General features: G+C 36.3%; 1 protein-coding gene across 8 annotated transcripts in view; it reads left to right on the forward strand.

Annotated features, from left to right (window-relative positions):
• ZNF713 (zinc finger protein 713) overlaps positions 1-20,707 on the forward strand; it is a 46,766-nt gene extending 26,059 nt beyond the window's left edge. For 5 of the 8 annotated variants that reach the window (XM_027041813.2, XM_027041812.2, XM_053213181.1 and 2 more), the window contains 3 exons: positions 7,209-7,335; positions 7,673-7,765; positions 17,134-19,102. In XM_027041813.2, coding sequence (XP_026897614.2) covers positions 7,209-7,335; positions 7,673-7,765; positions 17,134-18,191 — 1,278 coding nt within the window. In that variant the 3' untranslated portion in view covers positions 18,192-19,102. The other 3 variants (XR_008294565.1, XM_053213180.1, XM_053213182.1) reach the window with 3 other exon arrangements.
• Positions 20,708-21,003: the final 296 nt, after the last annotated feature.

A 21,003-nucleotide genomic window follows, 5' to 3' on the forward strand; every position in this document is an offset into this window, starting at 1 on the left:
CAGCAGTTCCACCTCTGGGTATCTATATGAAGAAAACAAAAACACAAAGTCAAAAAGATATATGCACCCCTATGTTCTTTGCAGCATTGTTTGTAATAACCAAGATATGGAATCAACCTAAATGTCCCATCAATGGATAAAGAAGATGTAGGGGGCTCCTGGGTGGCTCAGTCAGTTGAGCGTTAGACTCTGGCTCAGGTCATGATCTCACAGTTCATGGGTTGGGCCCCTGCATCAGGCTCTGTGCTGACAGCTCAGAGCCTGGAGCCTGCTTCAGATTCTGTGTCTCCCTCTCTCTCTGCCTCTCCCCTGCTTGCACTCTGTGTCTCCCTGTCTCTCAAAAATTAATAAACATTTTTAAAAAGATGTAGTGTGTGTGTACATGTATGTATGTATGTATGTGTGTGTGCACAAGGGAATACTAGTCAGCCATAAAAAAAAATGCAGTCTTGCCATTTGTGACAACATAGATGGACTTCAGGAGTATTATGCTAAATGAAATGAGTCCAAGAAAGATAAATATTACATGACTTCACTTATATCTGGAATCTAAAAAACAAAACAAATGAACAAGCAAAAAAAAAACCCCAAAACTCATAGATACAGAGAACAGATTGGTGGTTGCCAGAGGGGAGGGGAGTTGGGAGGTGGGCAAAAAGAGTGAAGGAGATAAAGAAATATAAGCTTTGAGTTACAAAATAAGTCATGGGGATGTAATGTACAGTGGGGGGATTTTAGTCAATAATATTATATTACAAATTTGAAAGTTGCTAAGAAAGCAAAACTCATCACAAGAAAAAAAAAGTGTGGTAACTTTGTATGGTGACAGATGATAAATAGACTTAATGTGGTGATCATTTTGCAATGTATACAAATGTCAAATCATTATGTTGTATACCTGAAACTGACATAATGTATCTCAATTATACATCAATTTAAAAAATGGGAGAATTCCTTCACTGAGGAAAGGTTTTATAATTACTGGGAATCCAGAAACCATAAAAGAAAAGATTGATGGACTCAACTCCTTAAAAATACCCAAAAAGTCTGCATGATAAGAAAACTATAAGCAAAGTAAAAAGACATTGTCAAATGATGAAAAACATTTTGCCACTCAAATTAACAGTGGGCTAATTTTTGAAATATATAAAACACTTCTCTAAATCAATAAGAGATTATGAATCCAATAAAAAATGTACAAATAACATAAAAAGACAATTCACAAGAAAGAAAATTCAGGTAGATCCTAAAGAAAATGTCAAATATACTCGTAACAAGAGAAAGTTTAAATTAAAACTAGAGAAGCTTAAAAAAAATAATAAAACTAGAGAAGCTTGATATTTTATCACCAAGCTTCATATGTGCCATGAGTTTGATATTTCCACAAGCTGGTCACATAATCTCTTGGCAAAGCTTTGGGGAAACAGGCACTCTCTTACATTGCTGGTATAAGTGTGTGGCAACTTGCCTTTTCAGAAAAGTGGCCAAAACATCTCCCATCAGAAACACTTCCTTTACAGTGTGACTTTGATACTCATTGCATCAAGAGACATTGAGGTGTGTATTCCCTCCAATGACTCTGGGCAGGTCTGTGACCAGTGGAAGTAAAGCTTTGTGACTTCAAAGGCAAGTCAAAAAGCAATAAGTCTTCCACCTCATTCTCTTGGGATGCTTGCTCTAAATCCAGCTACCTTGCCATTAAGAGCACCAGACAGTCCTTGGAGAAGCCCACCTGAAGAGGAAACAACATCCTCAAAGAAGAAATAATGGGCAATGTTGTCACCTTCATAATAAGGAAAATAGGAAATATACTTAATGAACCCAATGATCTATCTAAGGAGATTTTCACGTAGAAAATTGAAATCCCTGATTGCTTTAGCATCTGGCTACCTAAAGTAAAATGTAAAAGGAAAAATATAGGCTAAAAAAAGGTCTGTTAAATATAAAGAAACCGAGAGTTACTGGATTTGAAAATGAAACTTTCCCATTCACACCTCTCAACATGTGCACAGTTCAGCTACATTTTAGAACTACAATGAACGGCTATTTACTTGAATGGGGATACCTCCAGTGATTATTTCTGTGCCTTTCCTACCACTGTAAATTGGGGGTGGGGGGAGGAGTTCAGGATGGGACCAAATAACTACTTCTTTAGTTCACAGGTCATAGTATAGACAGAAATCATTCAAGGAACCAAACATGAGGAACTACACTCTAAGATCCTTATCTGTATGTGGACCTAATTTAGATGACAAGATCCTGGACTTCAAACTGATGCCATAATGGAATGAAACTTGGGGGCTTAGGGGAAGAAGATGGGTATATTTTGCATGTGGGAGGAATGTGAATTTTTATATTCTAGAAGATATACTGTGGCAGAGAGTATTTCCACAAATGGCATAATCTCTCCCATCCCACAGACTCCTCTTATAATATGACTTGAAAACTCTTTCCATCTGAGCTTGGGTGGCTTAGTTAAGCATCCAATTCCTGATTTCAGCTCAGGTCGGATCTCACAGCTGTGAGATTGAGCCCCACATAGGGCTCTGTACGGAGTGTGGAGCCTGCTTAAGATTCTTTCTCTCCCCTCCCTCTGCCTCTCTCTCTCTCTCTCCAAAAAAATTTAAAAAAAAATAAAAAAGAAAGAAAGAGGAAGAAAGAAAGAAAGAAAAGGAAGAAAAGAATGAAAGGAAAGAAGAAAGAAAGAGAACAAAAGAAAGAAAGAGAAAGAAAGAAATGAAGAAAGAAAGAAAAACTTTCCATTAAGAGGTAAGGGTCTGTATCTTCCCCTTGGATCTGGACAGTTTCATAGGCTTGTGACTATAGTGGAAGTGAACAATGTGACTGCTGAAGCTTGGTCATAAAAGGTGGTCCTTTTGGGAATTTTACACTCAGGATCCAACTACTATCCCATGAAGAAGTCAGAAGCACCCTGTTGAGAGACCCATGCAGAGAGAAACTGAGACCCCTGTCTGAGCACCATCTGACAGCCAACTTGTCAGCCATATGAGCAAGCCATCTTACAAGTGATTCCTACAGCCCAAAGTTGAGCCATCCCAGCTGAAACCAAATGGGACAAAGATGAGCTAATCTCGTTGAGTCTTGCCCATGTTTCAGATTTTGTAAACAAAATAAATGATTGTTCTTTTGAGCTACTAAACTTTGGAGTAGTTTGTTATGCAACAATAGATTGTTATAGCATGTAAATTGATAGAACCCTTATAAAAGATCAGTTTGACAATATATATCAGAATTACAGATTCATGTATTCTTTTACTAGATATCCTATTTTGAGAAATTGATTCTTCAGACAGACTTGTTCACAGTTGCAAAATAATATACATACAAGATAATTCTTTGCAGCATTATTTATAATAGCAAGAGTAGAAAATAACTAATACACTAGTTAAATAAATTGTGCAACATTCACACAAGAGAGATCCATGTAGCCATGAAAAAGAATGAGATAGATAACCATGAACTGATGTGGAGGAATTTCCAGGATAAACTGTTCAGTGAAAAAATCAAAATACAAGAGTATCTATAGTGCACTATTTTTTGTGTAAGAAAGAAGAGGAAATAAAAACATACATATATGTATATTTGCTCATTTGAGAAAAAAGGAACACCAGGTTGAAATTTAGTCTGAGATTGGTTGCCAATAGGGCTTGAATGAGAATGGGTGAAAAAGAAAGAGGGAATGGCAGGGAGAGGGAGAGAGTTTGCAGGGAGGGCCTACAATCGAATACAAGCAGAAACAAATGAACTAAACTGTATTTCAAATTACTGACATAACCACACTTAAGGAATCAGGCAGGAAAAGGAGTTAACCTTTAAACCTAAATTGTTGGACTCTACTCAGAGACTAAAACCAAAAGCAACTGCAAATACAGAGCTCTAAGTTGTAGGTTTCTTTTGTGCAGAGGCATGAGTTAGCATGAAAAGAGATGATAAATAAACTCTGCCATGTTGGATTGGAATTAGAGGTATCAGTGTAATCTCATAATATATACAGCTAAGTATAGAAATGGTTATGGAGTTGTATTTGTGTTCATGTATACATACATCATTATATACATACCTCTATCTCCCAGGTACAACCACTTAGAAGGCCTAAAACCAGTAACATTCCAGTAGCATTGAACACACCTAGGGTCCACATCTTGGTTTTTAAATGCCATTCTCCATTAAGAGAAAGTAGACATAACACTCCGTATTTGACCAATAGAACAGAACATGATACACGGCAGCCCTACAGATCCTTTGGTTAGAAGCAGAGCCGCTCAGTGTTTGACCACTAGAAGGAACCATGGATCCTTGAAGAAATTGTTAATTCCATCCTTGGGACAGAAAAGCACAAAATGTACCTTGAAAGAACATTTTTCTGTCCCCAAAAAGTAAAATGCTCAGAGAATGATAGGGAAATGTTGAAGGACACAGAGCCAATTTGAAGGGCTCCTCCCAACTAAATTTAAGACAATCTGAGCATTAAAATAAATAGTGATAGTAAATGATTATAACTTACTGAATAAAATAAATAAATAAACCCACCTGATACAAATTAATGAATGAGAAGAGAAACCTCTTCATCACAGTAGAAAGCCAATTTATACAAAGAATGATGGGATTAGAAAAGTAAGCAACCATCATAAATGTAATTCATTCAGGCAAGAAGTATCAGTGCCAAAACTAGTGGATGAAAGTTTAAGGAACAAGATATTTACATAGTCTCAAATTATCTCCCCCACAAGATACTTAAAAATTTCAGGATGAAATAATAATTTTCTAGTAGAAATTGTTGGTAGATAACCACCTTAACCAAATTATCAAAATTGCTGGTAATGGAACGAGTCAATAATGTGTACTTTCTGATAGGATTCACCGAGAATCCGGTATCCCTTCCGTACTACCTCTGCCAAAAGTGTGTGGTGTCAATCTACTTGTGAGGAGACGTTAGACAAGACCAGAGTTTTATTCTCAAAATAACTAGCTTATACTTTTCCAAATATCTATGTTATGAAATTTAAAGAAAGGCTCAGTAACTGCTGCAGAGTAAAAGAGACAAAAGATAGAAGACAAATGTAGTACATGGTCTTGAAATTTCTTTTGTTATAAAGGACATTATTAGGACATTTCATGAAATCTGAATTAGTATATAGTTTAGACACAGTATTGTGTCAGTGCTAATTTCCTGATTTTGATCATTGTGCTATTGTTACATAAGAGAATCCCTTGTTTAGAGAGTAAACACTGAATTTTTTAGAGGTAAAGGGGCATCATGTCTGCAACTTACTCTTAAACGGTCCAGAAAAATTATAGAAAGAAAAAGGTAGAGGAGAGGGAGGAATTTTTTTTATTATTGCAGCTTTTCTTTAAGTCTGAAATTATGTCAAAATTTCTTAAGTTTAAAAACTATAATGAGGGGCCCCTGGGTGGTTCAGTCAGTTAAGCATCCAACTCTTGATCTCAGTTCAGGTCATGATCTCACAGTTTGTGTGTTTGAGCTGCAAGTAGGGCTCTGCGCTGAAAGCACGGAGCCTGCTTGGGATTCTGTCTCTCCCTCTCTCTTTGCTCCTGCCCTGCTTATGCACCCGGTCTCGCTCTCACTCTCTCTCTCTCAAATTAAATAAACTTTAAATAAAATGAAAAAAAACCAATCTATACAATATGTTGCATTTGAGGTAAAAAAAAAGTGGGAGAAAATAAAAATCCATATTCATATTTGCATAAAGAATTTTGGGGAAATACACTAAAAAATTATAAATAGTGATTATCTATTGGGAGCAAGAGCTAGATAGAGAGGAAAGAAGCCTGGGAGAGAGATTTTTTTTTACTACTTTTTATATGTTTTTCTTTATGAACTATATTAATATTAATACGTTATCTACCTAAAAATAGAATTCAAATAAGGATATTTTTTAAAAAGAATAAAATAGAAGAAACAGGTAACCAAGTGCAAAATCATTAGAAGGTATAGAAGGAAATAAAAAGTACTAAATAAAGCACCCAAAAAAGAACTACAAATGCAGGTATTAAAAAATGTAGACTATAATAAATTAATAGTTTTCCTCACCCTGGTACTGCATGCAAGAAGCATGGGGAAAGTAGAATGGAAATTAGAAATAAAAGTCACAAGAGGGAAGATGTTTGTAGAAGCAGAAAACACATCTTTGTGGTATGATGGAAAGAACATACTCTTAGAATAAGATTGAAGATAAAATCCAGTTCCTGCTATTTACTAGCTGTATGTCCTTGGATAAATTATTTAATTTCTTCCAGCTTTGGTGACTCATCTCTAAATTGTCTATGTCACTTAATTGAAATATATTTTAGAAGGATATGTTATCAAAGCATGAAAATTAATATAAGTAAAATGCCAGAACTGTATTTAAATATCGACTATTACCTTATGGGGGAAAGGACTTATTTGTAACACTACACTCATTCTGATGGGTTGAGGAGTTATTATACCCATGAAATGGGTGGTATTTGGTGGGGGTGGGAGACGGTTAGGTAGTAAGGGAAGAGGGGGAGGTATATATATTGTTTGTATGTGCCTGTGTTTGTATGGTGTGTCCCTTAAAGCAAAAGGATTGTTAAAAAGCACTGACAGTGGAGGAAATGTAGAAGTCACCCTTTTTTATTTGAATTTCCTACCTGTAACAAGGTAGTTTCTTTTTCTGATCCCCACATGCACCATGTGTCTTCTATTCTCAACCTGTTTGCCCTTGCTGCTTTTTTTTTTTTCCAATCCACTGGAATACTTTCTCTTAATTCTGTCTGAAATTTAAAAATCTGTTAAGGATCTGTTGAGAATACACAAAATCCACCAACTTGACACCTCCTTACACCTCAGTATTTCTACTGATCCTGGATTCTTTCATTTCTGAAATCTTACAGCATGAATTTCCTATAGTTTTTCAATTGTTTAGGTGAGGAGAGTCTTTCCCTTGCAACAAACTGTAAAAAACTTAAAAGCAAGCATTATTTCATGCATGTCTTTATGTATGTCTTAAAAGATGATAGGTTGTAATTGTTGTTTTAAAATTTTTGACCTAAATTACTCAAGAGAGAGCCTTGAAGACTGGCAGCTCAACAGTTCAGACATCCTAACCTTTGCCACTGCCACTGTTGCACCTTTGCCCTTTCCCCAAAGGGCCCCTGTAAAAAGCAGTGTCTGGCTAAGCAGGGTGTTCTTGATATTTCAGGAATCACTGACGTTCCAGGATGTGGCTGTGGACTTCACACGAGAGGAGTGGGACCAGCTCTACCCTGCTCAGAAGAATCTTTACCGAGATGTGATGCTGGAGAACTACAGGAATCTGGTCGCACTGGGTAAGGATGTTTCCCCTGTAAAACTAGAAACCATTCTAAAGGGGTTTGTTTCCTTAAGTAGTGAAAATTTCCAAAGCTTTTGTGAATATAGTTCAGGCCAGGACAGAATGCTAATCAATGCTTGGAGACAGAGGACCTTTGTTTCCTGCTGTTTCTCCTCAGGTAAAAGGTCTTGACTTTGTTGAGTTTGAGATGAGTAAGCTTTATTTTGCTGCCTCTGAAGTTTCCCCTTTCCAAATCCAGAGGCTCTAAAGACTAAAAAAGTTGGAAATGAGTTCTGAGAGACAGTTTTGTTCCCAGTATAAACTTCTATGGCATACATTTTTCCTGTGAATAGGGCATCAACTTTATAAGCCAGAGGTGATCTCTCAGTTGGAGCAGGAGGAGCAATGGATGATGGAAAGAGGCAGCTCAGGGGACATTCGTGCAGGTGAGGAGCAAGCATTTGGGTATTTGCTGCTCAGTAAAGAGAAGCAGTCACTTTTGAAATATTCAACTGAGTGTGCTCCAAATCTCTGCCTCTGGGATTTAAAGAATACTGAGGACTTTTTAAATTCAGTTTATGTTTGACTTTTTTCCAAAGTGGAAATGGCTCTTTTTTTCCGATTAAACAGATAATATATACTTACTATTTAAAAAATTACACAACACTAAAGTTACTTTCAAGGTATTAATTTTAACATTCATAAATACCTTGGTGTTGTAAATCTCCACATAACATTTTCTGGTCTTTATTCATACATCCTCTCTCAGTATTCTTTAAATCTTTCTTTTCCATGTCAAAGATCCTCTGCCATTTTTACCTACTTTTCATTCTTTTTCCTTTTATTATCAAACTCTTTAAATTTGCCTAAAACCCATAACCTGAATTTTAATTCTTTAGATTATCTGTGTGATATGACCCCTGTCCTACCTGTACTACTAAAATTGTTTACTTGGAGATTACCACTAACTTCCTATCAGTCAAATCCAGTGGCAAAAAAACAAAACAAAACAAAACAAAAACCAACGGTTATTGTCTCCTATGACTTTGTTGCATTCACTTTGCTTTCTTGAAATTTTCTTCCACCCTGGCTTGTGATACACACAATTCTTGTCTCTTGTAGTCTCAGTCTTGTATCTCTACCTGCTTCTTTCACTACCTTCTGTCCCTTTTCATTCTTCTAAAGGTATGTATTCCTACAGACGTGGTGCTCAAGTCTGCAGTACATCACTTTAAAATAGCCCTTCTGTGTCCTTTTCCCATGTCTATATTTCTAGCCTCAGTATTTCACCCACATTCTCTTCCCAGATTTCAGATTATATTTTTGTTTATGAATGTCATGCCATTATTTTAATTATTTCAAAACCTGGATTTGTTGACTTTATACTCTCTCTTTAAAGTATCTCTTAATTTTTATTCAATATATGAAGTTTATTGTCAAACTGGTTTCCATACAACACCCAGTGCTCATCCCAAAAGGTCCTCAATACCCACCACCAACCCTCCCTTCCCTCCCACCCCCCATCAACCCTCAGTTTGTTCTGTTTTTAAGAGTCTCTCATGCTTTGGCTCTCTCCCACTCTAACCTCCTTTTTTTTTTTCTTACCCTCCCCTATGGGTTTCTGTTAAGTTTCTCAGAATCCACATAAGAGTGAAAACATATGGTATCTGTCTTTCTCTGTATGGCTTATTTCACTTAGCAGAACACTCTCCAGTTGCATCCATGTTGCTACAAAGGGCCATATTTCATTCTTTCTCATTGCCACATAGTAGTCCATTGTGTATATAAACCACAATTTCTTTATCCATTCATCAGTTGATGGACTCTTTAAATGAGAGGCTTCTTAACCAAAAAACCCCAAAAGCTTAGCTCTCTATTGTTGGCATACCACCTACATTGTTCTGCCCAGGTATATTAGCAAGTAGTTGTATGTTAAACGTATGCCAGACACTGAGTTAGGTATTTTCCACTCTGGTTTATTAAGTCGAGTTAACCTACCCCATCTGTGTCTAGTGTCCACCCTGATTCTTTGCTCTGGCACCTGGTTTTCCCATTTAGACTTGGTTTTCTGTCATTCAGTCGTCAGCTTATTTTTCAGTGTGGCTTTGACTTGGCTGTCCTTCTTGCTTTTAGTTCTCCAGGTCATGTTAGGTAGGAATCCTTGTTCCTGTTTTAGTCTCATTGAACCTGAATTTTGGTCTGACCAGTGCTGCCATTCCATAAGTAGAGGCTAATAATTAAAACATTTTTTCAGGAACCCTAACACTTTCCCTGACAACAGTAGGTGATGTTATTTCTATGAATTTCCACACTTTGAAACCTGGGAAATAGGAAACTAAAGGAAGAAAATGAAAACTCCCTTCCCAGGTGAATTGCCAGCATAGGAACTTACAGCAGAAGGCAAAGCTATTCTTTCCCTCAGGTACATATTTTTCCCCACAGACATATCCATTTGTAAGATCCACACTCTTTCCCATTATGTGCCTATCTACAGACCCCCAGGTAGAGAAAATAATTGCTAACTTAGGAAAATTTCCAGAAATTATTATGTGGATGCCTAAGGCTCTTGGTTCACAGATCAGCTTGAACAAGTGATTTCCTCATATCTTCCTTGTCAGGAATCAGCAGCCTGGCAGTCTCCTCCAAGAAGACAGATTGCATTTTTGCATTATCCTGTAAGACACTGAGACACAGTGACTGGTTCCTCTGATGAGGATGTGGCAAAACATTTCCATTGATGAACTGATCTAATTCTGGCTTGCCCTCTGGGTTACTGCTTGCCTTTTTGGCATCTACTGATGCCTATTTATCTAGAAATCTCTTCCAGATGAAGATGAGACCTGGAAAATGTCCAGTGGACTTAGAAACAAAGAAGTTAATAATTATATTAATAAGAGTGATTATATAAGAATGATCAGTTAGTACATTTTGAGTGAACAGGAAGTAAACAGGTAGAGCTGGGTATGCAGTACTCTTATAAGAAGCTAGAATAATAAAGGGAGACAATAGAAAGCATATGCTAGAATAGAAGCTAGTGTCCAAAGAAGATTGTTCCAAGCAGGAATGGTTTTAGCTTGTTTGTAATGCTGAAGGGGAGGAGTTAATAGAGGGGGTAATTAGAAAATAGATACAAATTATGAAGCAAGGTTCTAGAAGAGATGGGAATGGGATAGGAAAGAAGGAGGTGAGGGTGATTTTTTATGTAAATAATTTTGTTGAAGAAAGATTTGGGAGAGTTCACAATGGTTATTTCTATTTTCTCGGCAAAGTAGGAGGCAAGGTTGTCTTTTGAATATAAAGGAATCGGGGAAGGATAAGTACAGAACTTGAGGAGCACTTGCTTTAGCTTACTAAGGTCAACAGAAACTGACCAAAAATGAATCAAGAGATTACCAAGCAGCTTTGAGGGTCCAGATGAGATTTTGCCCTATGCATTTGTGGTTTCCAGTAACTATGCATATATTTGCCACTTCTCCCATTCTACTTGGCACTAGAAAGGCTTTTTTTTTTTAATTTTTTTAACGTTTTATTTATTTTTGAGACAGGGAGAGACAGAGCATGAACAGGGGAGGGTCAGAGAGAGGGAGACACAGAATCTGAAACAGTCTCCAGGCTCTGAGCTGTCAGCACAGAGCCCGATGCGGGGCTCGAACTCAGGGACCGAGAGATCATGACCAGAGCCAAAGTCGGCCGCTTAACCAACTGAGCCACCCAGGCGCCCCTGGAAAGGCTTTGTAGAGCCCAGGCTGAGAGCCTGTCAGACTGGTGGAACTGAAGGAGGAAACCTGAGAGAGAGTTTGTTAATTCAGGTGAGTTGACATAGAGTCCAAAAAGTGACAAAAAGTAAAGTAAGGCCTGAAGAGGACTGGAAACTAGAAAACAACAGACAAGTCAAAGCAGCAGAGGTCTTGATGAGATTAGAAAGCAGGTGGAGAGTGAATAAGGCCATAGTCTACTCACTGAGCCAGAGAGTGTGACACTGAGTTCGAGATCCCTTGTATGGATCAAAGTTCAGATATAACTGTATAGCCAGGTACATAATTGTTGAAATGAGATGAAGGTAAAAGCACAAACAACTACCAGTTATAAAATAAGATGGAAGAGAAGAGCCCAATTAATAGTAACTAAAAAGATAAAACACACAGAAATAAACTTTTAACAAGAATGTGCAACACCTGCATGAGGAGAACTTTAAAACACTGACAGACACAAAAATAAACTTGAATAAATAGACATACCAAGATGTCAGTGTTCCTAATACACATGTAATGTCATCCCATAAAAAGTGCCTTCAAGATTTTGGGGGAATCTTAGATAAGCTCATTCTAAAGTTCATATTGAAAAACCAAAACACAAAAATAATCTGGAAAACTCTGAAAGGAAAACAATGAGGGGTTATCTCAACTAGATAATATATAGCAAAAGTTTATTAAGCAAAACAAGGCAACCAACTGAACAGAATAGAAAATCCAGAAATAGACCTAGATGTATGCAGGGGTTTAGTATCTGTTAAAGGCATTATTTCAAATTAGTAGGGAAAAGGTACACATCTTAGTAAAATGATATTGAGATAACTGGTATTTAAGAGGTAGACCTTTTTTTTTTTTTTTGAGTATAATTGACACACAATGTTACATTAGTTTCAGGAGCACAGCTTAGTGAATCATCTTTATGCTGTGCTTACCACAATTGTAACTATAAAAGGTAGACCTTTTAATGAATATTGAGTAGTCATCTGGAAAAAGATAAAGTTGGATCCATAGCTTACCCCTTAAACTAAGATACTCCAAAAGAATCAGAGACGTTAAATGTAAAACATGAAACCATAAGAGCATGGAAGAAAACATAGGAGAAATCTTTTATAACCTTGAAATGGGGAAGTCATTTCTGACTATGATTCAAAATCTAGAAGCCATAAAAGAAAAGATTTATACTTTCAACAGACACAAATCCCCAAATTCTGCATGGTATAGAATAATAAGCAAAGTGAAAAGGTAAATGGCAATGGTTGGGGTGGGGGGGAATATTTGCAATTTATATCAAAAGGGCTAAGCTCCCATTAACAAAAGGCTCCTGGGGGTGCCTGAGTGACTCGGCTGGGTGTCTAACTCTTAGTTTCGGATCAGGTCATGATCTCATGGTTCACGGGTTCCAGCCCTGCATCAGGCTCTGCACTATTAGTGCAGAGCCTGCTTGGGATTATCTCTCCCCCCTCCCTCAATCACGCTCTCTCTCTCACTCTCTCAAAATAATCTAATCTAGCCTAATTTTAAAAAGGCTCCTCTAAATCAATAAGAGGCCAACAGCCCAATAGAAATATACACATGTGAACAGTTCTTAGGTAAAGGAGTACAAATATGTTTAATGTAAGAAAAAATGTTCAATCTCACTCATGATAAGAGAAGCACAAATTGAAACTACACCAGATGACTTTTTCTCACCTGTCAGGTTAGCAAAAGCCCAAAAATTTGTCTGCATACACTGTTGATAAGCCTGTAGGAAAGAAAGCACTCTCATACATTGCTAGTATAAGATGAACCACCAGTCAACACAGGATGTCATAGATTAATCAAGGGGGTCTCCCTTTCCAGACAACCCTGTTTGGTATTGTAGACTCTTTGGATGAACGAACATTGTCTAGAATCATATGTTTGTGTAAACAGTTTTATGGGAACACAGCCACACTCCCTCTATCACTCATATATTGTCTGTGGCTGCTTGCACACTATAACAGCAGAGTTGAGTAAACAGTAAAGCCCATATGACCCACAAAACCTTAAATATTCACGAGATGACCCTTTATAGAAAAAGTTTACAACCTCTCCTAAACCAATCATTTTTAATTATTTATAACCACCACTATCATCAAGAAATCCATTTTTATTGCAACTCATAAGATCAGTATAATCTATAAAATTGAGACAAAAATTTTACCAAACACCGTTTGTCTTTATTGCTATGTCAGATGAACTCTGATAGTTTCTCATCTTTTTTAGGCTATTTTGTTTCAGTTTTTTTTTTCTTTTTAAAATTAAGACTTTATTTTTTATTTTTATTTTTTTGAAGTATTTTTTATATTAAATATAATTTACTATCAAATTGGTTTCCATACAACACCCAGTGCACATCTCAACAGGTGCCCTCCTCAATACCCATCACCCACTTTCCCCTCTCCCCCACCTGCCATCAACCCTCAGTTTGTTCTCAGTATTTAAGAGTCTCTTATGGTTTTCCCCCCTCCCTCTCTATAACTGTTGTTTCAGTTTTTAATTTATTGTTCTACCCAATAAATTAATATCATAACTCACTATAGATCAGGGCATGTTTTTTAATTAACAAAAGGGAACTGGAAATACTACAGTGCCTTGCACATAGAAAGGGCAAACTTTTCAAAATTTGTTTTTCTCCCTCCCTTTCTCCCTAATTCTTTCCCTTTCTCTCCCTCCCTCTCTCTGTTCCTCTTTCCCTTCTTGTTTCCTTCCTTCCTAATTCTGAATAATTCAGTTCAAAAGGCATTGGATGAGGCTAAACATCAGGGTAAGTTGTTTACTTGATGAGCTATACAGCAGTCCAGAAGGCCCTTCAAGATGTTGTTCAAGTTGCCCAGTGACATCACAACATGCTTAAACTGACCATGGTCACATCTAGAGGGTATCCCTTCCTGGATACAAAGGAGATCAGAGGTCTAGGTATCCTAGAAATCTAATTTTATCAGCAGGTCATAACCCCAAGAGTTGATCCAGGAAATATGGAGTCAATGAAGACAAACAGTAACCACTTGAGACTACAGCAAATCCCCTGTTTTTCTTCATGTAGAGCCCTTAGGTTCCTGCAAGAATAATGAAGGCCTGATGAACCCCTGCAATAAGCCAGAGAGGCTTAGTCTGTAGCCATGACCAAGATATTACACTTGCTTAGTTTAGGACTTGGGCATAAAATAGATTGCATGTCATTCTCACAGTGTAGGCAGGCAAAGCTCTTCTGCTTCCATGTCTGAAAACACTTTCTTCCCAGGTAACACTTTTTCTGTAATCTCAGACAGCAGAGGATCAGGCAGTGTAAGAGAGGAGTAGGCAAAAGTACAAAGTAGGACTTGGGAGCTTCAGTTAATGATTGGGTTCCTAGTCAGGTAAGGCCAAACCAGGAAGAAAGTACACAGTGAATAATGAATGAACAGCATCTCTGCATGCTGTCTTATACATGGCTTGATAAAAGTGTTCATCCTTATCAGAGCCCACCCTCCTTTTAAGGAAAGTTGCAGTCATGTCCGCTAACATGGGGCCTTAGGTTAGGTGAGGAGCTAGAGCAAATGGGCTAGAGTTTGTTCTTCACAAATGCTTTGAAACTCAAAGTGATCATTGTCTCATTTTGTAGTCTAGATTCTGTTCCCTGGCATCCCACTGGGATGTAGATAGGCAGCCTTGTGATTGCAGATCTGATGTGCCTTGAAGATATTCAGAGTGGGGGAGCAGTGTTTATATAGCCCATGCATAGTCACTCCTTCTGTCATCAGTAGATGAAAAGTCTGTCCACCAGCAGCAGTTTTCCCTTTTCCCTCACAGAGGCATAGAAAGAAGGCAGTCAACAAAAATGGCCATGAATATGTTGATCAGGCCACCATGTTTCCAGGAATAAACAAAAGTTTCAGAAGCTAGGCCATAGGGAATGAAGGCCCTGAACTCTACTCCTAGGCAGAAAATGTGTCTTCAAAGTTCTAGCCAGTTATTCTAAACATTTTAGAGCCAAAGTCCCTAGACAAGACAAAAGCATTTGGGCTGAAAATAAAAGCCGATTGGTAATCTGGTTGAAATGGTCAGTGGGTTTAAAATCACTATTTTTTTCTTTTCTTCTTCTTTTTCTTTTCTTCTAAATCACTATTTTTTTCCACATACAATTTTAGACCAGAGTAGGTTCTGTTTATGTATCTTTTTGTATATATCTTTAAGCAAACTGATCGGTTTTTTACAATTTTCTTTTTTTCTTTATAAAATATATGTTTCATGTTCAGCCAACTATTCTTGCCATGCTGTCTGTGATAACAGTAAGTCCAAGGTAACCTAAATGTGATTGATTAAAAATACTTTGACATATCCAGAAAATTGGATATTTTAAAACCTTTAAAAATAATATGGAAATGTATTTGTTGACATGTAAATGTGTTCATGATATGCAGTAATGTAAAAAAACAAAATACAAAACAGTATTATGATGTAATTCCAGTTTATTTTCCCAAGACAGTTGTTGACATTATTATTAATGGAGCCCCCTTTTACTCTCAAGTGTCCTAATTAGGATGATAATTGTATGTGCCAGCTTCAAGGGCAACACTCCTTCAGCTTTTATATATATACATTCCCTATGGTTGGAAGACCAAGACTAGTGAGTGACTCACATTTGAGAAACCTAAAGCAGTCTAAGGCCCAAGAACAGCTAACTAATGAAATGGCTTTTGTAGGTGAGCCAGAAAAACTGTTGAGTTAGGATCTGTCTGTACTATCCAAGTTTGTTAGAACAAGGTATCGTGAGTGTTATGAGTCAGGCAACATGATCTTGGATCTTGTCCAGTAGGATTCACGCTGTAGGGCTGGTCTGAAGGGACTATCCAAACTAGAGCTTTATCTGTCTAGATCATGGAAATGAGAGGAGAGGTCCAGCTAAAACCTCCCAAGAATCATAAAAGTTCCCAAAGTGAGTCCTATTTAGCTTTCTGCAAGCTGAGAATGTGAAGCCATTCAATTATACAAAAATTGGCCTTTCTCTTAATCCCTCCCTCCACATGACTCCTACCCTCCAACTCTTGTTAGAAGGGAACTAAACAACACTTAGTAAGTGAAGGAAGAAGTGGCCAGGGAAATAGTTAAGTGGGGAAAGAAATGAGAGAGTAGTCAGGGAAAAATCTAGCAGGAAGAAAGTAGGGCAGGGGAAGAGGCAGGCAGTGGGAGGAAAGGAAGAATATGACTCTATAACAGCCCAGGGGAAGAGAAAGGGATTAATTTTGGAACTTTGATTATTAAACACATGATTAAATTTTTAATTATTGAATAGAGACTGTGTTTGAATGTAACAGGAGTATCTGTTATCTAAGAATGAGGGGAGAAGCCATGGAACCTCCCCAAATCTTCATCTGGAAGCAGAATAAGAATACCCCCACTAAATTAAGTCCAAAGAAGTGGTAGGAGGCTGAAATGAAATTTTGTTTGTATCACAATTCATATGACTTACATTTATATTTGTATGAACATAGGGAAAAAATCTGGCAAGACAGCCTCCAACAGCTCCAAACAGCTGCCTCTACAGATTGGAATTCTTACTTTATGCATTTCTACATTATTTGAATATGTCACTAAAAGCAAGTATTCATTTTATCATTTTAAACAAAAAATTAAAATAGGAAGAAATACATACTTTTTCAATAAACAAGTAGCTGACACTACATAAGGATAATCCACAGATGAGATTTATAAGGTCTGGATCTGTCTTCTTCCAGTAGTCTTTCTTCTGATACCTCCTACCTCTGAGCACAGATCTCTCTCTGATATTTCTTACTCTCCTTTCCATTTCCTTTCAACCGTGGATACTCCTGAATGATCTTTTCTTATGATTACCACACATGTTTTAAAATGTCCCCCTGCTCACTGCTTTTTGTGATCCTTTTATAGTCTTCCCCCTTGTTACATGGCCATATTTTAAAACTTATGCCACATATGCTTTGTTCACATTACTTTAAGTCTCACTTGGTAATTCATTGTGCAATGATTTCTTTTTCAAAACAGAGAAGATGGCAAAGTATTTGTATGTTCTGAATTTCTTTTAGGTGGAGAGAATAGACCTGATATCAGAAAATCAATTCCAAACCAGAATATTTCTGATGAAAATCAAAACCATGACATGATAATGGAGAGACTAACAGGAGACAGTTTCTGGTACTCCATCTTAGGAGGACTCTGGGATTTTGATTACCAATTAGAGTTTAACCAAGAAAATCAGCAGAGACATTTAGCACAAGTATCTTTCACCCACAAAAAGATCACACAGGAGAGAAGCCTTGACTGTAATAGATTTGGAGAAAACTATAATGTAAACTCAAACCTTATTATGCATCAGAGAATTCCTTCAATTAAAATACCCCTTAATTCTGACACACAAGGAAATAGCATCAAACATAATTCAGACTTGATTTACTATCAGAGAGACTATGTAAGAAAGAATCCTTATGAATATAATGAATGTGGAAAATTCTTCAATCAACATATTCTTCTTACTAATCATATTCATACTGAAGAGAAACCCAGTGAATGTGGGAAAGCCTTCAGCCACAACTCATCTCTTACTCAACCTCAGATAGTCCTTACAGGAGAGAAGCCCTATAAGTGTGATGAATGTGGGAAAAGATTCAGCCAGAGGATTCATCTTATTCAACATCAGCGAATTCACACAGGAGAAAAACCTTTTATATGCAATGAATGTGGGAAAGCCTTCCGTCAACATTCATCCTTTACTCAACATCTGAGAATTCATACTGGAGAGAAGCCCTACAAATGTAATCAATGTGGTAAAGCCTTTAGCCGTATCACATCCCTTACTGAACATCATAGACTTCATACCGGAGAGAAACCTTATGAATGTAGTTTCTGTGGGAAAGCCTTCAGCCAGAGGACGCATCTTAATCAGCATGAGAGAACTCATACAGGAGAGAAACCCTATAAATGTAATGAATGTGAGAAAGCCTTCAGCCAGAGTGCACATCTTAATCAACATAGGAAGATCCATACTCGGGAGAAATTGTGTGAATATAATAAATGTGAGAAAACCTTAAGTTCTAGTCCTTCTCTTACCCAGCAGCATATAACTCACAGGGGGGAAATCATATGAATATATAAATATAGGAAAACTTTTGGTCAGATCTTTTCATCCCCTTGAATATAAAATTATTCATACAGAAGAGAAAATTTATAAATAAACTTTTAATGCATAGAAACCAAATAAATTTAGATCTTAAATTAGCATATTCCCAGGAGAGATTATAAATAGTGAAAATAATTTATTTTATAAATAAGGTAATATTGAGTCATGTTCCAAATATGATATAAAACTTTTTTTAATGATCAGAAATCTTATAGGCAATAATCTGAAATTATTCTCCTGTAACTTTTATGATATAAAGTTTTTAAAGTATGTAAACATTGATTACTTAAAGCAGTGATGTAGTATAACCAGTCACATAAACTTTAAATAAACATAAAAGCAATATTTCTCAAACCAGCCATTTGTTTCCTTTACAGTTTTTACCATATTCAGTGTTTACTTAAAATTTTTCCTTAAAGGGATTCAGAATTTTTAGTATTGCCTAGGAAATATTATTTGCAGAAATTTTGAGTTTTATATGCCAATTATATTTGTTCTAAAATAAATAAACATATTTATTTATCAAAATACATATATAACTTTGAAATTAAAAATATCCACTTGATGTACTACCTAAATCTTCTGTACCTTTATTTGAAAAACAATGTGACAGGATATTGACAGTGTTTGTTTTCATTTCAGCAACTTTTGTGTTTTCGTCAAACAACTTATAGGATCATTTTAAGAAGCATGTTGGAGGAGACTAAGGGTCATAGTGATGAACTTTGAAAATGATTCAGAGAAGTCTACTTTTCTATCCTGTTGTTCTAGTTTTAAAATTCCCTCTAGCAAACATAGACTTTTTTAATTAAAATGGATTTTTTTGTGTGTTTGAATACAGAGTTTTTTGTTGTTGTTTTGTTTTGTTTTTATATAATGACCAGGGGCTAAGAATCCCTATACTTCCCTACACAACTGTGAAAGACAAGAAGTAGAAGACTATACCAGATGTTGAGCTGTGGTGCCATGATGAAGCTGAGAACCAGGGAAGAGCCTTACTGACATATATAAATAACTAAGGAGGTACTAATAAATTGGCCTAAAAATTCATTTTATTTATATAAATTTATTTATGTAACACCTTTTTCCAAAAAGAATTTAAAGTAGTTAAATTTTTTTTATGAATACAGTCCTGTGTAACAGATAATCACATTTTGATGTTAAAAAGCATTATAAATGTAAACTGTCATAAGGCACAAATAAATACATTTTGGGGGCTGCTTCAGTTTCTTGGTTTTCTGTTTTTCTCTTTCCTCAGGCATGGCTTGAAGAAGCCATGAGGCTAAGGCATAAATGTATTTCCCCTTTGCTTCCTCACCTTTTTTCTTCTAACGTAGCTCCCATCTCAAGACTTCTCTTTTTTTTCCCCTCTGAAGGACTAGATTTTATAAAGTTCTTGAGTCAAAGCTGAAATGATTTAAAGACATTTAAAAATTAAAACACTAAAAGAAAGTAATAAAATGAACTCATTTCATCGGAGAAGTTAAACTTTTCAAAGTACATTTACGTCCTGTGCATCAGCAGTGTGCAACAGTTAATAAAACCATGAGTTACTATGGTCAAGGAGAATTTTTAATAACATTTTGTGCTCAGATGTCCGTGTAGTAGAGATCCATTTTCAGGGTAGTTCCAAAATGAACTACATTTAACATTCATTTGCCATAAGTAGGGCACTCAGATTTCAGGAAAAGAGTGAGCCAAGGTGAAATCTCAGACAGTAGAGGTATGTATTAAAAGAAGTAATGGCTAATTACAATTGATAAATGCTTTGATCAAAGTTTAATTTTGCAGTCGGGAAAAAAAATAAAAAGATGTATCCACAAAGAGTGTTAAAAGCTACAGTATAAGGCAGTGTATCCAACAGGTGAATTGAGAACAATGGAATTTTCAGAAGAGATTCAGTAGAACTTGGATAATCCTAGAAAAGAGGTGTCTGGACTGACATAATAAATAAGAATCATAAAAATAGAAGCTTATTAAATATTCTTTAGTGTCATAAATGATTATGCTTAGATGTACAGTAAACTAGTGATTCTGAGATGAATTTATTTTCATGTCCTTTGTTCTCTTCAAAATGTTGCAAACTAAGGAGTGAACCCTAAATATATTGATTACACCAAAATACTGGTTCTTAGAGCAGGGAAGCCAGTGGTGTAGTACTTATTCAAAGACCTGTTAGTTGTAACTTATTTCTGTCTAGGAGGGCAAGACATTATCCTTTCATGTATATTAGTTCATTTGGTCTGTCTAACCAGGTGCTAATGCCTTTCTTTTATGAAAAGAGATATTTAAGCTTAGACACAATAATAATAAATAATTTATTATTCAGGATTTCTCACTGGAAATGTCACTAGAACATGGATCATCTACTCCTGATTCAGTGGATACCAACAGTGCCTGGAGCAGTATTTTGTAACACTTTGAAAACAATTGTTAAATATATTAAAATTAATAAAGTGAAAGATTGCTGCTCAACATTAAAACCTGTGTGACTTTCTCAGAACTTCAGAGTGTTAAACGATCATCATGTGATAGATTCTCTTATGTCCACAGGCCTTGTGGGCTTAGAGAAATATAGTCATTACTATTTGTATTTTGATTAATGTTTAGTTTATTAGTTTAAGAAACTGAAATTCTTTAAGCATCCAACATTCCCCTAATTATTCACAGATGTGAAACTAATAAATAAAAACAAGAATGTCTAAAATTAGATATCCCCACTCTTTTTAACATGGGTTTCGGGATTAAAAACATCTAAAACTCTCATTAAATCACAAGC

This window comes from Acinonyx jubatus, chromosome E3 (genome assembly GCF_027475565.1).
Source record: "Acinonyx jubatus isolate Ajub_Pintada_27869175 chromosome E3, VMU_Ajub_asm_v1.0, whole genome shotgun sequence".
NCBI lineage: Eukaryota > Metazoa > Chordata > Mammalia > Carnivora > Felidae > Acinonyx > Acinonyx jubatus.